Source organism: Pleurodeles waltl, chromosome 4_1 (genome assembly GCF_031143425.1).
Source record: "Pleurodeles waltl isolate 20211129_DDA chromosome 4_1, aPleWal1.hap1.20221129, whole genome shotgun sequence".
Classification (NCBI taxonomy): domain Eukaryota; kingdom Metazoa; phylum Chordata; class Amphibia; order Caudata; family Salamandridae; genus Pleurodeles; species Pleurodeles waltl.
Window position 1 is genome coordinate 1,018,742,946 of NC_090442.1, and position 20,513 is coordinate 1,018,763,458.

The following is a 20,513-nucleotide window of genomic DNA, read 5'->3' on the forward strand; positions in this document are numbered from 1 at the left end:
GTTTGCTTTTGTTTGACGGGGGCAGTCAGCTCTCACCAAGCAAAGCAAACAGTTACCTCCCAAGGGTGGACACCCAGGAAGGTTGCAGAAGCCAGCCCTGGGGTGGTGGTCCTCAGGGCTATGTATGGCTGCAGGAGGGGTCCGTGCTGCCCCCATTCTTCTTCTCTACTTGGGCACAGGGAGGTGGTGGTCCTTGAGGATTGGGGATCATGTGGACCCATCCTTAAATCATTTTGTAGCTCTTGGAAGGTGGCGGACCCCGGGGACCGGGTAGGTCCTCAGGACCCCTCTCTATAATTTTTTTTATATGTGGCTCCAGGAAGGTGGTGGTCCTAGGGCTGCAGGGGGCCACGCAGCCCCCCTGCATAGTCTGCAGACATTGCCCCGGAAGTGGTGGTCCCTGGGGGGGTCCAATAGACACCTCTATTACATTATTTTACAAGTTGCCCGTGGGAGGCCTCATGCACCCGTCCTATTTTTAGGCCATGATGCTCCAGGACCTGGCCCACCTGGGGACTAAATAATGGAGTAACGCAGGATAGCACTCTTTAAAAAAAATCTAACATCTCAGTGAAATCCACAGATCCAGCTGCAAATTTTGCTGAAATTTAAAAAAAATACTTTTAATCCCTGACGAGGACCAAGGGAGACACCTGGACCATGGCTAGGAATCGGCCCAGGGGGGGGTGGGGTGTATGCCCCCTTTGCATTTAGCAGCCAGGCCCTGGGGGATGGGGTCACCAAAGACAAAAGTGGCCTGGGGTGGCATGCACCCCCCCTCCCATATTATTAAAAATAATTCCTTCTTCACCTAGCCCAACTAGGGGGTTACCAGAAAGTGTGGTAAACCTCCCTTCCCTTGTATTTTTATTTTTTTTAATTGCTGCGGATCCTTCACAAATTTGTGGCAACATTTTAAAAAATATATATTTTGGGCCCCAGGTGGGGTCCTTCTGAGACCCCAACATCAGACCTAGGGCATCAGGGTATTACCACCCTTCCCCCTTGTGTTTTTTTTTTTTTTTAATTGTTTTTTTTCTTGGAACTTGGCCAAGTCCTGGTCCCAAGAAGGCTGCCACCATTTCCTATTTTAGACTGATGGCAGTCAAACACAGCATTGATCATGGCACATGGATCTGAAGATCAACCGCAGTACATACGCGTTGGATCCCCATCTCTAGATATACATCAATCATTTTTCTTTATTAGCTTCAGAACTACTGAACAGATGTACACCAAATTTCAAAAAGAGATTTTTCTGGACCAAGATCTAGCTTTTGGCCAACTTTTGTGTAATTCGGTTCAGTGATTCGGGCTGTAGTCATGTCTAATATCCCTATGGGAAACTGCATGGAGAAAATGTTTTTTGACTCCCCCCTCCCTTCTCTCAGCTCCTGCTTGATGAATCACTCCAAAACTATTCATGCAGCAGCTGAACTGAATACCACACTAGTTTTGAAAATTTCTTGAAGATACTTCAACCAGGGCCAAAGTTATTAGCAAAAGAAAAAACACTTTTCCTATGAAAACTAGGTCCTAACTATAGCTACCTACTGGCGACCATCAGTATAGTTAAGGATGGTAGCAATTACTTACTTTACCTAAACAAATCTTAGAAATTCAGCGAAAAAACAAAGGTTAAAGTGACAATAGGTGAAAATGTCAGTTTTAACTTAACATTTTAAACTTAAAAAAACACAGAAGTAACCATAACTCGCTCCCCCACCATGCACAGTGTTTTAATCAACTATGTCGTTTCAGATGTCCATAGTAATGTTATCAATGATGTCACAGAACATGATAAGAGTGATGTAATATGTGAGGTAATAAGCAGTACTTGGCTGTGACGTAAGTTATAGTTACCTTTTCTCTCTGATACGGGAAAAAAACAGGTGAATGGAATTATAACAAATTTGGCTAAAGGTAAGTACTTTACTCAGAAAGTGTGCTTTTTATTAATTTGGAGTAAATAGGTTAATCTGCTTTCGAGAAGTTAGCATTTGCAAATACTTATGCTTTGTCTGGCTCATTCAAAGTGGATGGGCAAATCCTGATTGGCCAGCCATATCATTGAGAATATGTTGTGGCAGCCATTACAAGACTGGGAGACTAAAACTTGAATCCTGAAAAAAATAATCAAAGGAGACATAAGAGGGCAAAGAGGGCACTTTCAGCCACCCCAGGGCCAACTCAAAAAAATATTTCAAGTCACAAATACTGTGGTACCAGTGTCTGCTACTGATGTACCCAGCAAGGTACCCCCTGTGGTACCACAATGCTGGTATTGCAGTTCTGGTAATGTGGTGCCACAGTACCACAGTATAACAAAAATAAATAAATAAAGAGAATGCTCTCATCATAGACCAGACCCTGTGACCAACCCCCACTGTGGAGGCCATAGGCCTTGCACAGTTTGGTTTGGACGCAGGCAGCATGCTTGGTGTAGGGCCAACCTACTGCTGTGCATGACTTGAAGAATGTGTGCAGCATGGGGATAAGCACCTGTGGGTGGTTGGCACACTCATGGGGTTGGGTACAGGGCCTGGTTGGAGGTTGGGCACACATAGGTGTTGGGTGTTCAAGGATAGTTGGACTCAGGGTTTATCTGGAGACGGAACACTGTGACCAACCCGAGAACCAGAGTACTTCCAGCCTGTACCACGGCACCCAGCGTGGCCCCAGTGAGGAACCAAAACACTTTTTTTTTTTTATTTAGAAATTGTCTGGTCATAGACCAGATCCGTGGGCTGACCACCACTGTGCAGCAAATAGGCTGTGCACAGTGGGGATTGGCTGCCTGCACTTGGGTAGGTTGCAGGCCAAGACAACACTGCACACGCTGAAGACCATGTGTAGTGGTGGGATTGAGTGCCCTTGGGGGTTGAGTGCAGGTTGCCCGTAGGGGTTGGGCCCATGTTCAACTTTGAATATAGTAAAAAGAAAATGAATTCGCATGGAATGCAAAGGTTAAAGTGACATTATAGTTAGATATGCTAGTAAGATCTTAGCTTACGTTAAAAAAAGACAAATTCATTAAAAAAAAATGGATTACAGTGATGATATAGTTATGTGTTTAAATGGGATAGGAATTAACATTTAAAAAATGAAAAGTTACTGGAACTGACCAGTCATAGTTAATGAACTAACTATAATGTGCTCATGTCATGCACTGCTTATGGCCTTGCCTACTACACCACTCTTTACGTGTTATGTGACATCACTGATAATATCACTGATAACATTTCAAATAATATTGATGACATTCCTAATGACATGTCAAATTAAGTCATCTATGATGCTGCTATTCACATTAATTCATAATTTTTTACTTAATTTCAAAACAGAACATTGTAAGTAAAGGTGTGGCAATCACATACAGCATAGAGTTGCTGTTGTGTGTGCATGAGTCGGTGTGTAGAATGAAAATAATGTAAGCCTTGGAACTGAATGTAGTTGTGCATGTTGAATGTTATATGGTGCAATGTTTACAGACCAGAAAAGTTTGGGATGCAATTAGTACTTCATTTTAAGCAAGGAAAAGGCTAGACACACTTGATGTGGATTGTAGAATCATGTTTCAATTAGGTTGAGGCATAAAGCCAAAGCCTGTTGCAAAAAACCTGTGAGAAAAACAAAATCTGTTTACAATAGATTAGTGACCATTGGATATCTAGGAACATGCCAGTGTTAAATAGTTGTAATACAGTGCTATAGACACATTCTATGTAACAAAGACATTTATAAGAAGATTTTGAGGCATTGAATATTGATGGATAATGTAGAATGTAGGTACCAGCCACTGGGTGGTGGCTTAATGCACATTGGGGTTGTAACATTTGATCTAATCTAAGAAATGTGTGTAGGGTATTTTATCAAACTACAGACCATTGTCCATAGACTCTGGCAGAAGGTGTCCTATCGGTGGCAAGTGTATACCTGTCAACCTTTTGACTTAAAGTTGCAGGTCATGTGAATCCTTCAAGATGGTGATGCCTTTAAGTTAAATAGAGTACAGACTCTTTTTAGACACTGTTCAAGGTTTAAAAAGGGGACAACCCCATTAAAGCCTATGGAGGCATTTTGTTTTTAGATGGGTTCAATACTAGTAAAAAGAGGGTAACAGCTGCCAAATGTGGGTGACTTGACAAATATGCTGTGTGTCTAGCATATGGTCAAAGGTTATGTCCATTTTCACTCAATTGATAATAGAAAACTTAGGCATGTGTATAGCCTGATGAATTCTTACAGGTCCACAACCCCTACTAGATGCTGTCACAATGACTGCCTGATGTCATTATTGTTGACATTAATTATGTCATTTGAGATGTGATCAATGTTATCAATGGTGTTATCAACAGTGTTATCAATAATGTCATTTAACATGTCATGAGTGAGGTAATATGTGAGGCGATAAGCAGCCCATGACAGGGTGTGATTTATAGTTAATTCACTAAACTAACTTTCCAAGTTCAATGGCTTTTTGATTGTTAAATGTCAGTGCTTGTTTTGCACAAAATGCAGTGGTATAAAACCCATATTTCACAAGGAACCACAAAATATTGCACAATTTAAAATATCTCATGGTTTACGTGAAACATGTATTTCGTATTACAGTGACCACAGATTCAGATTAATATTTAAGGTAGAAAGTGAATTCTTTAAATTGTAAAATAATTAATGTTGTGTCACCAATTTGAAAATGAAAATAGCCAATGCACATAAATTAGAAGTAAAATGCTTCTGTGCCCAGAGTCCTGGAATTCAATATTTATATATACATATTTAATTTTGATTTAACCTCTTTTACAGTATAAAATTTCTATGGCCATGGGCATTGAGAAACTACGACCTCCCCTTTCTGTACAAAAAGATTCCATTTGTAATATCCTTAAATTGTGAAATGAAAAGTATTTGCCCATTAGAGTACTGTTATTAATTAGAGCCAGGGGGAGGCCTGGGCATTGGTTAATCTACTCTGGTATGAGATTGTACTGCAATTACTAACAATTTCCAGTGACAACTGTGGTTCAAGGACTTTTGAAGTACATCACTCACATTTATATGCCCCCTTGGAGTAATAAGAACATATTTAAAGATTAGATTTGTGACTGTCACACACCCTATGCCCTCATATCTGACTATGAATATGTAACTGCGCATAAGAAACTCAAAGCCAATATTTGGTCATGTGACAATGGAACTTAGAGTGACCACATACCTCTTTTTAGAACCTAGTTTAATTTGAGAGGTTTTTCTTTATTTATTAGTTTTTTTTACAATTGCTTCCCCTTGCTGTGTGGCAATCCCAAAATGGCCCTTCAAACCTTGTTGCACACACCACAGATGTTTTCCCAAATTGAGAATGAATGCCTGCAAGCAAGAATGTTTCTGGGTATTCCAATATGTTCATGGCATCCCACCCTAGAACGTCCACACCCCACGCCTTGTTTAAGAATTAGGGCCTAATTTATATATTGGTGAACGGGTTACTCCATCCCAACAGTGACGGATATCCCGCCCGCTGAAATCTAAATCCCATAGGAAATAATGGGATTTAGATTTTCGCAGATGGGATATCTGTCACTGTTGTGACGAAGGAACCGGTCCGCCAATATCTAAATCAGGCCCTTAGTCAATCAAAATCTGTGTGCAATTCTGTTGTGAGTGTAAACCCAAGTTCTGTGAATATCAAACTTTGGACCTCATTTACAAGAATCTGACACATCTGCCTGATGCGTAAGATTTCTTTCACTGCCCTACGATCCCCTAAGGACACCATGGATGCGCTCTATTTACAATACAGAGCTCCATGGCGCACGTTTTCACAGATGCACCAGAAAGTCTGACGCATCTGTTGGCGATAAACTCAAGCATTGCTGGATTAGCCTCAAAAAAATTATGCTCCTCCAGCAATGCAAGGAGGCCCCCATACAGAAAAGCCCTGCATCCATTTTATACCTGCTCCGATCAGGGGGGTAAAATTCTGATGTAGTGAAGTCGCAGAATGATGCAGTGAAATTTAAATATTACTTTGTCAGTTCTGCATAGCTTTTCCCATGGGAAGGCCTACCCTGCATACATTATACCTGTCACAGGTATAATGTGACGCAAGGGTTTACAAACTGATGCATTGGGCCCAATGCATCAGTATGTAAATCTGGAGCAGTGTAAAGTACCGTTAGCGTAAAAAAAAATGAAGCAACGGTGGGGCAAAGGCCATTGTAAAACAAGGCTACTTGTGGGACTAAGGTGAACTCATTTGTACAAACACCTTTGAGAAAATGACCTGTGAGATAAATGTTTTGGAATTAAACTTTCTGCTCACTGTAGGTGGCGTAAGGTAAGTCAGACTATGTCCAAAAACTAAATTATCACTGTTTCCGATTTCAAACCCAATCAAACAATGACAGCACAAGTAGGGCATTGTGAACGTATCTGAAATGTGCAGTCCTTTGTCGCAAAGAAAAGCGTGGAGTTATTTTACTTTGACACCAGTCGTTGCTTACGCCTACCCGGAATGACGGCAGAAGATCGGTTTTTCGGTCTGTTGTGCTGTTTCAGAGCCGTTGAATAGTCACACTGCAGTACGTCGGGCTGACTTAAAAGCTGCAACGACAAAACACATCAACACAAATACAGAACTCAGTACAAAAAGACACACGAACAAGCTGGGCTAGAACGTTCTTTTTCAAAGTCGTTGAACGTATGCACTTTGAAATACTATTTTAGACGCACTAGCTTACATGAGAGAGGGCGTGTGTGTGTGTGTGTGCGTGCAGGAGAATTGGTGTGCTGCAGAGAAAAGCACGCTTTTTATCAATCCCGAGGCTGGCCGTGACCCCGGCACTTGTGTTCAATGATTATCTGCAAGCTGGCCGTCTCTCTGATCCGCGGATTCCTGGCTACAAAAGGAATTTATGAAAGTATTAGAAGCCACGCGCATTCATCCGCATTGCCCTCTGCCCGCTTGCCCACACCTCATGTGGTTTAAATTGTTTGCCTCCGGAGAGGTCGAGGCGTGCAAGGCTCCGTCTGCGAAATTAGCGCGCGTCTCATGTCCTTTAACAAGGCAACTCTGCCTGCGCCAGGCACAATCCGAGCTGAAAGAAAGGCTGTGGGCGCATTGTGCCGGATATGTGTTCTTTTTGACTGAGTTCCCAGCCTTTAGAGACGGATTCAACAATGCGTAAGAGTGCCCGGCAGTGGGTTTCTGATGAGGCCTTTTCACCAAGGTCGAGGACAACGGCGGATGCAGGATGGCGCGCGAACTGTCGCTTCATGGCCCAATGTCTTTTATGTGCTCTCGAGATTAACGTTTGCAATTTATTTCTCTTTGAAAAAAATGCGCCTATTAAGGAGTCAAAGAGCGCTTACCTTGAATTGCTTCTCCAGTCGCGTCTTCCCAGTTGGTCCAGGTGTGAGGAGAACATTAACGTAGGAGTGTATGTGGCTGTCAAGTACCTCCGTCTCCTTGCTGAGGATGGCTTCAACCAGTGCGTCGTGAATGAAGATGTACTGCTCCTGTGAAAACACGGACCGGAGACATCACAGCCTGGGAACAATGCTCTCTGCGCATCTCAAGCAGAAACAGAGAAAGTACATGACGCGTAACCGTATTGTGGTCGCACAATGCCATCTCGTCGGTTCTGGTGACAATATTAACCAGAAGACAAAGGGAGCAAGACAAATATTTTTTTTGTTCCAGACAGAAGACTGTTTATTGACAATAAAGTCAAAACACAGGCCCGTATTTATACTTTTTGACGCTAAACTGCGCTAACGCAGTTTAGCGTCAAAAAGTTTTGCGCCGGCTAACGCCATTCTGAAGCGCCATGCGGGCGCCGTATTTATTGAATGGCGTTAGCCGGCGCTAGCAGACCGGCGCTGCCTGGTGTGCGTGGAAAAAAAACACGTACACCAGGCAGCGCCGGCGTAGGGAAAAATGTCGTTAGGGCGTCTTAAAAATGGTGCAAGTCAGGTTGACGCCAAAAAATCGCCTCCACCCGATTTGCGCCATTTTTTACGACGCCCAGACGCCATTTACATGACTCCTGTCTTAGTAAAGACAGGAGTCATGCCCCCTTGCCCAATGGCCATGCCCAGGGGACTTATGTCTCCTGGGCATGGTCATTGGGCATTGAGGCATGTAGGGGGGCACAAATCAGGCCCCCCTATGCCCAAAAAAAAAAATATAATAATAATTTTTATACTTACCTGAACTTACCTGAATGTCCCTGGGATGGGTCATCCTTGGGTGTCCTCCTGGGGTGGGCAAGGGTGGCAGGGGGGGTCCCTGGGGGCATGGGAGGGCAGCTGTGGGCTCATTTTGAGCCCACAGGTCCCTTAATGCCTGCCCTGACCCAGGCGCTAAAATCCGGCGCAAATGCGGGGTTTTTTGCCCCGCCCACTCCCAGGCGTGATTTTTGCCCGGGAGTATAAATACGACGCATTTGCGTCGCAGTCATTTTTTTAGACGGGAACGCCTACCTTGCATCTCATTAACGCAAGGAAGGCGTTCACGCAAAAAAATGACGCTCTTTCCTCATACTTTGGCGCTAGACGCGTCTAACGCCAAAGTATAAATATGGCGTTAGTTTTGCGCCGAATTTGCATCGAAAAAAACAACGCAAATTCGGCGCAAACGGAGTATAAATATGCCCCACAGTGCTTTAATGTATTTAATTAGGTTCGACGAAGGTGTGCTTTCAATCAGGTACTCTGTGCCAGAGTACGTGCTTGTTTCTGAGAAGTGCCGGTACTCTCCAAATAAAAGTATTACGTTTTTCTTGAGGTGTGCCGGTACTCTCCCTCTCAAAATAGAAAAGTGCCGGTACTCAGTACCGGACAGTGCCGGCCCATTTAAAGCACTGCTTTCAATGAGAATAGGATTTGATGTATCAAGTACATTTCTCTGCAGAGGTACAAGATTCTAATGCTACTTTCTTCCCCCAGTGTTCAGCCAACGATGGGCCTTGAATGCAAGGGAATGTTCAGGATTATTTGTTAAGTAAGCAAAGTCCAAATTAAATAATCGAGTTGTGTGTTTTGATGATTTCCTTACCTAAATGCATTAAGAAACACGCAGGCTAATTACAATGACGTAACATAAACCAAAAAACAACACCTGCTCCTCATGCCAGGAGCTTGCATGTTGTCAGCTAATGTGTGTCCAATTTTCGACAGTTCTGGTGGTAGCCTACAACCTGGGCTCTGGTGCCACTGCACCTGCTGCATCACTGGAAGGTAAACCCCTGTCTCCTCTTCCCCAACACACACCTCCCCACCGCAGCTTGCCTCAGACATGAGCTAAGCTCGACACTGGGCTGTTTCCTTTGGACGGGCATGCCCAGAGTTTTGTCTCACACAGTAGAACAATAGGGAAAATTATCTATTTTCTCCCTATCAGTACACGAGTAAAACAGCTATAATTAAAACAATGTACTATAAAATGTATTAAAAAGATTTCCATTGACCCCTGACTGATAATTAAACAAAAGTGAAAAAAGTCACATTTGCCGACCTGGAGGAGGCACTTAACAGTTGCTTTCTCTGTGGCCTCTTTTGCTCTTACTGGGAGGGCCAAAGGCCATGTTTGGTTGGGCTTGGCCCTCCTGGCCCACCCGCTAGAACCGGGCCTGGTCTGCAGCAACATCACTGCTAAACCTGTGTCACGTTAAATCGCCACCCACTCTCAAAATTCCCTTGCTAGGTGCAGATCAGGAGCAATATAATGTAGCTAACCTGCTGTCTCCTCACAAACAAACAGCTCTGAAGCAACAGCTACCCAGGTCACCAAAATCCACACAAAAAGATGAATTTTCCTACAAATGCCTTTGTGTAAATAAGGGCTTCTCGTTTGACAATTGTGTAATTGTGTCTTGTTCCATTGTTTGCAGGAAAGCTGCACACATAACAACTGTGCCATTGATATTGTCAGATCGCTATAAGAGGCAGCACAAGGGCTTTCACATGCACAGTCTAGAACAAAAGGATAAACATGAAACTAAAGGACATTTCAAGGTTGAACTTAGATCAAGATGCCATGAGAAATGACCTGTGGTCCGAAGGCTCATGGAGCCATAAATCTTCACAGAAGGACGTAATGGAGCCGTAGAGCTTCCTTCATGTGTGATTTTTGGGAGATAGGTGTACGAAATTCGCTAGTTTCTGCAGTAAATGTAGGTGATTACCACTTTAGTTAAGTATAAAAGACAAGAGAAGCAGATTAGACTGATGAGCCATTCGTTCTCTGCTCCCACCTCATACGTTTTTACACACACATCCATCACTTGTGTACAGCTCTTTATTCAACTATGTTCTTACCTCTGTTTGCACTAAGTAGTTCCTCTGTGTGCGTATATGCTTTAAGAAGCCAAACACATTAACAGTGCCTTCACGTTGAATTTGCTGCAGCATGCTGTCCAGCACGATATATGTCCCCGTTCGACCGACGCCAGCACTGGAAAGACACAAGGACACCATGAGAGGAAGCCTCAACAGTAGTGGTTCATTGCTGCATTAGCGCATCACCATACAAACCGCTAGCGGATCATGGCAGCCAGGTCCAACCGTGTGACATGTTGTTCCATCTTACCCACCACTGCACAGCCAACGTGCTGTGTTTACATTCCAAACCTTACCAAGCTCTACTTGGGCTACTGGATTCGTGATCTAGGGTAGCATTTGACCAGAGGTTTTATTTTTAGTTCAATAGATTTTTATTGGTTTTCATAGCAGCACATAGTCATGCACGGCAATGCCGATTAATCTGACACAACCTTTTCGTGACATACACTCATGGCTACGCGAGATCACCTTTTTCTACAATTGTTCATTATGACTGCGCTTTACAAAGCCCCAAGGAAAGCAACATGAACTTTATCAACAACCCAGTGGTTATTTGCTACAAAATACCTCATCTCCAACAATTAAGAATTAAAAACACAACGCTCTGAAGGTGTGAGAAATCGGGACATCGTCTACATTTATCTTAGAACCCTGCCACCCGTCAATACAACCACATTATTTCTGTATATCATCGGGAAATCTTTTACTCCTGTGGAAAGGCCAAGGCGGTGGCCACGGCATTATCTTCATTGCCTGACCATGTATATCTCGTGGCAACTCTACCTGTTAGTAGCATTTCAAGCCTTTAACCAGAAGCTTAGGTGGAACTTGGCCGTGTTATGTGCTGAAGACATGCACTAACCTTTTTATACATCCAAAGTTCGCATTGTGAAAAGACAAACAAACCACGGTTCTTCACAGTGATGCCGGTTCACACCCTTACAGCGGGTCTACCGTAGCCAGAGGCCAAGCGAAACAGTGAATTGAAGCGGTTTGTAACTTTTTGATCGGCTGCAAAAACTGTTTCTGAATTTGAAGGTGTCAAATACAATTTTTATTATGTTTAAGCTTTTACTTGACTTCAATCTGTGCTTCGATTTTCTCTAGTGCTTGTGGAAACATTGTGCCCTAAACATTGCTTACAAAAGTATCATCCCGTTGGATGCAGATTACCTATTATTAGTGCCAATGGAGCAATATTTTTGTAAAGAATATTTAGGAAAAGATGCCTATCCGCGTCCAATTAACTCCACTTTACCACACAAACACTCGGAGTAGATGAGAGGTGAAATAAACACAACAGATTGTACTACGACGGCGTGGCGACAATTATGTGCACGCGCCCAGAGACTTCCGCTATGTGCCTCGGCACTCTCCTCATGGTAGCATCCAGCTCTTCCAGTTACACATGGACTCACTGCCCTTGGTCTCCTAGATGGTGCAGGGCTAAAGACTATGGGTGATGTATACTTAGCGGGCCAATTCACAGAGCTGGCGGATCTACCATCCAGCATACATCAAAACCCCTAGTCACATTCACATATTACCGCCTCTGGGCGCAATGAAGGCATTATACTCCACTTTCCCAGCAGAACCCCCAACACTCAGTGCACTACAAACACTATTAACCAGCCCCACATGCAGGGGCGTAGCTCCGGAGGGGGTGTTTGGGGTGTTACACCCCCTAAAAAATGTATTCTGTAGTAAATGGTAAGGTACATGTGCTTTCAGTCAGGTAATGTGAAGTGTCCGTCGGATTTCACCTGGAATTTTTACATGCCCACACTGACAAAAACACACATACACTCTCTCTTATGTTTTTAAAGCCTTAGAAAATGTTGATTAGTTTGAAAAATATTGTGTTTTAACTACAACTAACAATCCACCCTCCTTACAGTGCCCCTTCAGCCCCCCCCCATTTCCAGTTTCTCAAAGTGTTTTAACACGCTGTCCCAGTGCATTGTTGGGAAACCTGAAGCTCACAACCCCCCAGTCATCCTGACCAAGCTACGCCCCTGCCCATATGATGGAATCTCATAAAAACACTCTTATGATGCCACACAACAGGACACACCTCACGTCAAACCCAACACTAGACAGGTGGAACGCTACTTTAGATGAACCTATGCGGACTGGAAGCTTTGCTGTACATTATCGCAAATGCTCGCACCAAATTGTAATTTACAAATTATTCATTTTACATACTTACAGCACATGTATTACACCCCTGCCAATTGGCAAAATATGGTCTCCAGGAGGATGCCAGCTGCACTCACTGCGGCACACCTATGGCTGACTTTATTCACCTACCACGGTCATGTGCTCCCATTCAACACTTCTGGGCCCAGGAACTACCTGACTTATCAGTGATGACTATGGAACAAGTGCCTTGCACTCCTCAAGTGTGTCTGCTAGGACTTGTCAAGCAGCTGCAACCCACATGGCATACATTTGTGGCAGTGGCATTACTACTACAAGAAGAGGAGAGTTTCTGTGTATTGGGTAGAAAGGCTGCACCATAACATAGTCAATGGCTGCTCAATATGACCTACTGTAAAGAGCAGCTGGAACTATATGCTGAGGAATTACCGCCATCATCCCGACCAAAGAACATATAGAGTCCACTCACAACATATTCGCTAACTGCCCCAACAGTTACATAACATCCTTAACTGCCACACTAGGCTGCTGACACAGGGGAGATGGGAACTGTATGGCAATCTAAGTAATAAGGTAACTGTTGACATGATTTTCTATGAATACAAATAACTTGCTGTCTATGCTAATGGATGGTTGTCATCTTTCGTTTTAATATGCTAAACATTCAATAAAATAAAAAATAAAATATTTAGGACAAAATATTTCTGTCAAATAATATTTTGACTCTGATATTCTGGGCCCATGCCTTGACGGCCCTTTAATCCAGCGACCGTCCCGAGAGCAAGGTGACTTCTGAGTAGGTGGCGATTCCCCCCACAGATGTCAATCACCCTTCCTTTCCTCATGATAAGGAGCTTTGAAGTGGCTATGTTAAGTGACACAGCTACAGAAACCCAACAAGTGGTATCTTGTTTGGTTTCACGGTGTGTATTTCCACTGTTTAGTTATGTTCGGAAATAGGCTTCTTTTGCATCCAGGTTTTGCTTGGCATATTTTTATGTGTATTTGGATGTATTTGTTTGCACCACATTCCCAACAGAATTGCCGTGCACATAAAAACAGTAGTGTTGATAGCAGAAACTAACACGCTAAAACAGGGTGTAAAGTGAAACCATTCTAGATAATTACATCTGCCACATAAAATATTATACATTTAGAGTCCAAATGGCACTGTAGCGATGAAGCAACTGTGTGTGTGGTATCCGGGGGCCCTTTCACAGGACTTAGGTCCACATTTATACTTTTTTTAGCGTCGCATTTGCGACGCTTTTTGACACAAAAACGGCGCAAACTTACAAAATACAATTGTATTTTGAACGTTTGCGCCGTTTTTGCGTCACAAAATGACGCAAATGCGGCGCAAAAAAAGTATAAATATGGGCCTTAGTTTGAAGCTAGGTTGTTTTAGCAGAGGGGAACCATGAGGGAAAACATCTGAAATTTGGGGTGGTGCAGGGATTTTAGGGTATTGATGTGAGAGTGGTTGAGTGGAGAAAAGGTCACCGTTGTAGAGGGAGAGTACTTCAAATGTGAAGGAGGATATGTGGAGAGGGAGTGATACATAGAGAATATGGAATGTACGCATGGGGCAGAGACAAAAAAATGATTGTTCGAGAGAGAGGTGAGAGAAGGCAGAGCATGTAGAGACGGTGAGAGAGGAAGTGAAGAGAATACGTGTGCATGTATTTTTATGCAAGAGGGAGAGAGGGAAACAGAATGAAAAGAGTGAGAAAGAGAAATGTCTTGCAATAGGAGGATTTGATTAGGTTGAGGATAAGAACAGAGATGGAGCGACTGACATCAGAACAATTTGGGGTGTGCATACTCTTTGTGGGCATAGGCCATTGTGTAGATTCTCATTTCCAAATGGGGGGCTTTGAGGGTTTCATCATTGCAGGCTCAGTCCTTTGAAAAAAGCAACTGCAGGAAGAGTCTCTTCTATAGCTTCTGTGTGTGACAGAAGAAGCCTTCTATTAGAAGCTTTTGGGGCAGTGTTTAGGGCCCACTGTGATATTGGTCACAGTGGGGCATATTTATGAGAAGTTTGCATCACGTTTGGTACATGCGTGACGCAAGCCTCTAATTTAGATTTTTGTAGCCGCACAAAGCCAATTTGCATGGCTTTGAGTGGCTCCAAAGATCTGGAGTAAGGCAATGCAGCACAAATTGCTGTGTTGGCTTACTCTGCCCTGGGCAGGCGTTCCATAGACATTGCTTGGGTATTCCCATGCTACTCCCATGGTTTTTGATGCTTTCCCAGACTTATAGGAGCATATAAACCTGGGAATGTTACAAAAAAGTTGCAGCTCCCCAGGAGAGGCGTAACAAGGAGAAATATATTTTTTTCTCCTCATTACTTCCTCTTTCTATGTGTGCTGCGTTCTGCAACACACAATAAAGGAACATGCCTCGCAGGATTAGTTTTGTGCAGAGAGGCGTCCCTTGCTTTACAAAAACAATCCTGCATGCAACACAGGCACCCTTTCACCATGGCGCAAGGATCCCTGCGTTGGCGCTAGGCTGCAAAAAGGGCACCAGTGACACAGATGACCTGCTGCGCTGCATTCTGCAAGTATCCCATAGATATGCCGCAGTGTATTTAGCTGCTGCATTACTAGCCAGTCTTCGTAAAACATTTTGATAACCATACCAGTAGCCTCACCTTGATAACTGCTTGGGATTTATTTAAGATATTGGCCTCCAGGTGGTATTAGGTGCAGAATAAGCATAAATACATGGTTTCAGTAATCTGACAATCCAGTAAAGTGGTTTAAAACACAGACAGCTAAAACTAGTTACTTATTTGGAGTTGCATTAAGCATTGAAACAAGATCTAGTTTAACAACTCAGCACAAAAGAGGACATCCGCCCAATGCATGAAGAGGTCTGCCACATGTGGCTGGCATCCCAGAGGATCTTAAGGTAACCTCTCCCTTCGGGTCACGGCCCTATATCCCACCATATTTAAAATTGAAAATCCCCAAACATTAGTTATATTACTATATGTCTTTCAGTTATCCTTTCTCCATCACACTGTGAAGTTCTGTGCTTGGACACGATAAGCAAACAAACACAAATGATGGACAGAATATAGAACCAATCAAACATTCACCCCCACTCACAGATCTGGGTTTAATCCATCAATTCTTTTGCTCACCATGCGACCCCAGTTTTGACCCAGCCATATGCAAATCAGTCTTGACCCCGTTCCCAGTGCGAACAGTGCAGCCTAGACTGCCAGGCCAGGTTTCAAGCTAGCCTGGCTGAAGAGAGGTGATACTCCGAAACAGGTCCCAGAATGCTTGTTTCTGGTCCAGGGAGGACATGGCCTGGCAGTTCGGGCTGGACTTTTCCCATGAGGAACAGGGTCAAGACTGATTTGCATATGGCTGGGTCCAAACTGGAATGGCATGGTGAGCAAAAACACTGATGGATTAAACCCAGATCTGTGACTAGGGGAGAATGTTTGATTTGGTGAACATTCCGTCCATCAACTGTTCTTTTTGCATTGGACACGATGAGTATCACTCTGGTCTGTCACACACAAGACCAAAACATTTCCAGCATAAGTTCAGAGTAATTACATCACTCTTACAAAGACACATCTGTGGTGTAGTGCGCTACCCGTTTGATAATGGGCTTCAGAGCCCCACAATAGCGTATGTTATAAGGTGCTGTATAAATCCGATTCCAGGACAAAACATAGCAATACAACCATGAGAAATATGGTTCTCAATGGCTCACACACTTTCTTTGGGTGAAAAGGCCTTATTCTTGAATCATTTGTTATTTTACCCTAAGCAAAATTAATAATGATTTTTTGCTACATTTTAGCACATACTGGTACCTGAATAAACACCGTCTGGGATATTTATAAATATCTGGAGTACGCATCCACAATTACAAGATCCTATACATGTCTATTTTATGAAGGTAGAGTCTGTAGATTTTGTAATACTGTCAATCAACCTTCGATTACACATTTTATCAGAATGTTCATGTTTTAAATGTATTCGTAAATTTATTTTTTATGTCTTAATTTATGATGATATTATGTCAGAAGAAAGAATGGTAGACAGAATAGTGTTAAACTTGGGCAATCACATTTTTGATCAAGACAGTATGTGATTACGGCATTGTTTTTAATGACTTGTTGTGCATATTGATTGGTTTGCCCGATTACGAGGGTTAAGTTCTCATGTGTGGGATAATTCCATTTACTGCACATAATTAAATTCTGAGTTTATTACCAACCAGTGCCACCACCACAATTTCCCACGAGTTAAATCTGTTAAAAAGGAATAGGAGTTATTTACTACTCCCAGTAAATACCACACCGTGGTTAATGGTATTTAGCAGGTGCAGTAAACAAAAGATGACATTCTAGGTACTCCTAATCTGGGCCTTTATGTGTATTCTTATACCTGTAATTACATGTTGTTTATATGATTAACAGTAGCAATACAAAACATCTATTAAAATGAAAAGGAAAAACAGAGAAAAAAAAAGAAGTAATGGTGAAATAGATATGAACTGGATGCTACAAGACAGGAATTCCAAAAGATGTAACAAGGACAAGGGAGTACCGTACCTGCAATGAACTACAACGGGGCCCATGCTGTTGTGTTTAGCAGATGCAGCCTTTCGCACGAAGGTGAGCACTGGAAGAGTATAGTCGGGGACCCCCATATCAGGCCATTGAGTGTAATGGTACTGAATAACTGTGTGCTCATTTAATCTTCCTTTTTGTGAACCCTGATAAAATAGAAACCACTGTTAGTCCAGATCATTACATGTCATTTGCATACAAAGTTTTAGCTACCTAATTTGAAAAGACTCTTGTTTAAATGACTCTCACTCACAGGAAAGGAGAAATATGCAGACATATTTCAAACAGCATAGGTCAGCGAGTGTCTGATGAGATATTATTACTAATTCATTAGTGGGAATGAATTTACTTCAGGAGTTCACTTATAGTAACTTTTGTATTCACCTTGCCTTATTTGGCCAAATCATTTTTGTAAAAAAAATCCAATCAAATTGAAATCACATTGGCAAAGTACTAAACCAACTGGAGGTATTCAAGTAGCCCTTTCACACTACTAGGGCTCAGTGAATTTTAAAGACCAGCCAGGGTTAACTCCCCCTCATTTACATCACAATATATCACTAGAAAACTTCTAGGTCTAAGGCCAGAATAATTAAAAGCAGAAAAAGAAAGAGCAAAGTCAATAACTTAAAAACGTGTCAATGACGTGGCCTCGCTGTGATAGTGATATTCCCTTTATAGGGCAAATTCCCTCACACACCTAGAGGTGGCATGCTTCATCATAGGGGACCTCCTCGCCCTGCGATAACTAACCACGGTGCAGGCCACAACCCGTTCCACTAGGAGGAAGGTGCTCTGGCGGATGTTTTCAAGAGGTACTTAAAACCTATGTTGGAAAGCAAGATGTGGTGTATGGACAGAGTGTAAATTAATTTGTAAAAATAACCCAACTGTAAAGGAGAAAGCAGGGATGTGCATTAAAACTAACTCCAGAGTATGCTAAAGGAATTATTTGTGCATCTCTGCGTCAGGTTTAAAACCATGACAGCACAGGATCATTATTCCTGTGTGTTCACTAAAAGAAGGTCGACATGTTTCTGCCTGTCACCCTCAACAGAGGTGTAGAGGCTTTCTTCAGAACCTAATGGTAACTTCTGCCTTGCTGTGTGCCTAAAAAAACAATAAATTAACCAATTTTTGTACAAGATCTAGTGATATAGTGGTATCCAAGCATTAACAGAAGGCGAGCAGGGGCAAAAAAGAAATCAGAACTTGAGGATTTTGACCTGATGCTGAAACGTTTGGTGACTGTTCATGTATAAGCACGCCTTTATCAGCCTGTTGCATAGAAGTGGCTCATGATACACCAGCAATCAAGCACCCCCTTATTACTTTATGACATTGCACTGAATGTAAGTCAGAACCTTGTAGGCAGCTTATCTTAAGATTGTTTGAGGATGTGAGTAAGACATATTTTGGGGGCACCCTGTTCAAGAAAGCATTACAGTACAAACACCCATTTTGAGCTAACTGAAGCATCCAGATACTGCACAATAATGAATTATACCTTAAACTTTCAGAAGTAGAGACAAGGAAAAACAACAGAAAACTACAGGTAACGCAGCCATTTCTCATTTCGCTTTAATTTACCTTCTTTTGACCTGTAATAACATTTTACATGGAATTCAGTATCTAGCCAGCCGGTTCCAGCATTTACAGGAAAGGCATAGTAGATGTCTAGTTTACTGGTACTTTATATCACAGTAAGGCATAGGAACATCGTGCTTGACATTTTAGATTTACTTGCTAGATACTGGTGTTCACTAATAATTCTCGCTGCACCACTGGCATCCTCACTGCAACGATTGTCACCATTCTATGAGATGAAATCTCATCATTTTTGCCTTAATTCTTTTCCTCTGTCTTGTCCGTCCTCTGATCAGATAAGAAAGATGGCGAGCCAGTCTTGAGCTAGCCCTTCCTGCATCACAGCTCCCAATGACGGCAGCTGGGATCCATCCTGCACTACTAACGTTAAAATATGTCATATTTTTCGGAGATACTGAAAGGCACCCAGCAAATGTGTGAGAAAGAGTACAACATTTATGCAAACTTGAAAGTAAAACCAACGAGTACCTTTTCTTCCGCTACAATACTTACCTTTTTGCTTGTCATGTTCCTAATAGTAAATTTCCGTACAGTGTAATAGGCTAGCACGAGCGAGCTCTTCAGAGTCACCAGGTATGTTCCATATTCCTCGCTGCCGTCAGCGGGCCAGTACTGGTCACATTTTCTCTGTAGCAAACATGGAAAGAGATCAGAATGCAATCACTCTGCACATGCGAAGGATTCCAACAATAAAATCAACATTCTTCCTGCACATTATTGATAGGATTAGAGTGCACCTAAGAAAGCTTTTCATGCAATCCCATGGACTGCTGCAATAGTGGTGTGCTATGTCAGACACTTGATATAATGCTCAGCATGTTGGCTAGAATACATTCCTGTGGCGGCATAATGTCTACTGTACTATTGATTATTTTTCTTACTATATAGCTTCCTTGTATGTGACAAAAATGGAGGTTCTCCCTTGCCAACAGTGTCTAGGTCCACAGTTACTATGCTGTATCTCCACATCTGTCAGCTGGTCCCACCACAAATGAGGTAAAACATTATCATTGGGTGCATATATCTGTGATGGGAGCATGGACCATGCCAGGAGAGGTAAGAAACCATTGGGAATGCGCCCTTTGTTGAGCAATCAATATTTATTTGTCAGGCACAGTAATACCGACCTGTACTAAAGTGCTAAGCAGTTGAATTTTTCTACATAGCAGATGAGAGTACCTGCCGCACAACACAACAGGTCAAATCTGTACAATCAGACTCTGACAACGCAGATGTGTCTGAAAAAGACTGAGACTGCCATAAAATTAGGTCACGTTTGATTTGGATCCTCAAACTCAAGATGAAGCATTGTGTAAAATGTTAAGACATTACATTGCCATTTGCACCAAGGTTAAAGTTCCTTACTGAGACAGCTGTAGTTACACAATAGAAATAGGAGACCAACACACAAGGCTTCATTTCAACAATCCATGAGAGGCCACTATATTGAGTTAGACTATTTTTTTGTTTTGGCCTAGAAGCCATCAACAGCCATTTTGTATTGTTCAACGTTAAACCTATAATCGTTCCCCTCATTTCCCTTCACGTCCCTTAACTATTCAGTATCTTGTCAATGTCCCTCAGAAATCAGAAATAAAACAAAAGACAATACACTGCAAAATATGGAACAGCTTGTTAAATATAGTCACAGTCTTTTATTTGTCACTCACATACCTGCCAACCAAAAGACAAAGTTCACTGTGTGAGAGGGGGCATGGCCTTGGAGGAGCAGAGCTTTGTGCCAAGAGCTGCCTGAGAGGCAGTCTGTCCTCCACCAATGCACCCACCC

The 20,513-nt window shown here is 42.6% G+C and overlaps 1 protein-coding gene across 11 annotated transcripts in view; it reads right to left on the bottom strand.

Moving 5' to 3' along the window:
* The window catches only part of PTPRZ1 (protein tyrosine phosphatase receptor type Z1), a 572,466-nt gene that overhangs the window by 63,447 nt on the left and 488,506 nt on the right, over positions 1-20,513 (bottom strand). For all 11 annotated transcript variants that reach the window (XM_069229904.1, XM_069229910.1, XM_069229908.1 and 8 more), the window contains 5 exons: positions 19,217-19,351; positions 17,099-17,262; positions 10,324-10,459; positions 7,375-7,521; positions 6,513-6,606 (listed from right to left, as the gene is read on the bottom strand). In XM_069229904.1, the coding sequence (XP_069086005.1) occupies positions 6,513-6,606; positions 7,375-7,521; positions 10,324-10,459; positions 17,099-17,262; positions 19,217-19,351 (676 nt within the window). The remainder of the gene's footprint in view (positions 1-6,512; positions 6,607-7,374; positions 7,522-10,323; positions 10,460-17,098; positions 17,263-19,216; positions 19,352-20,513) is intronic.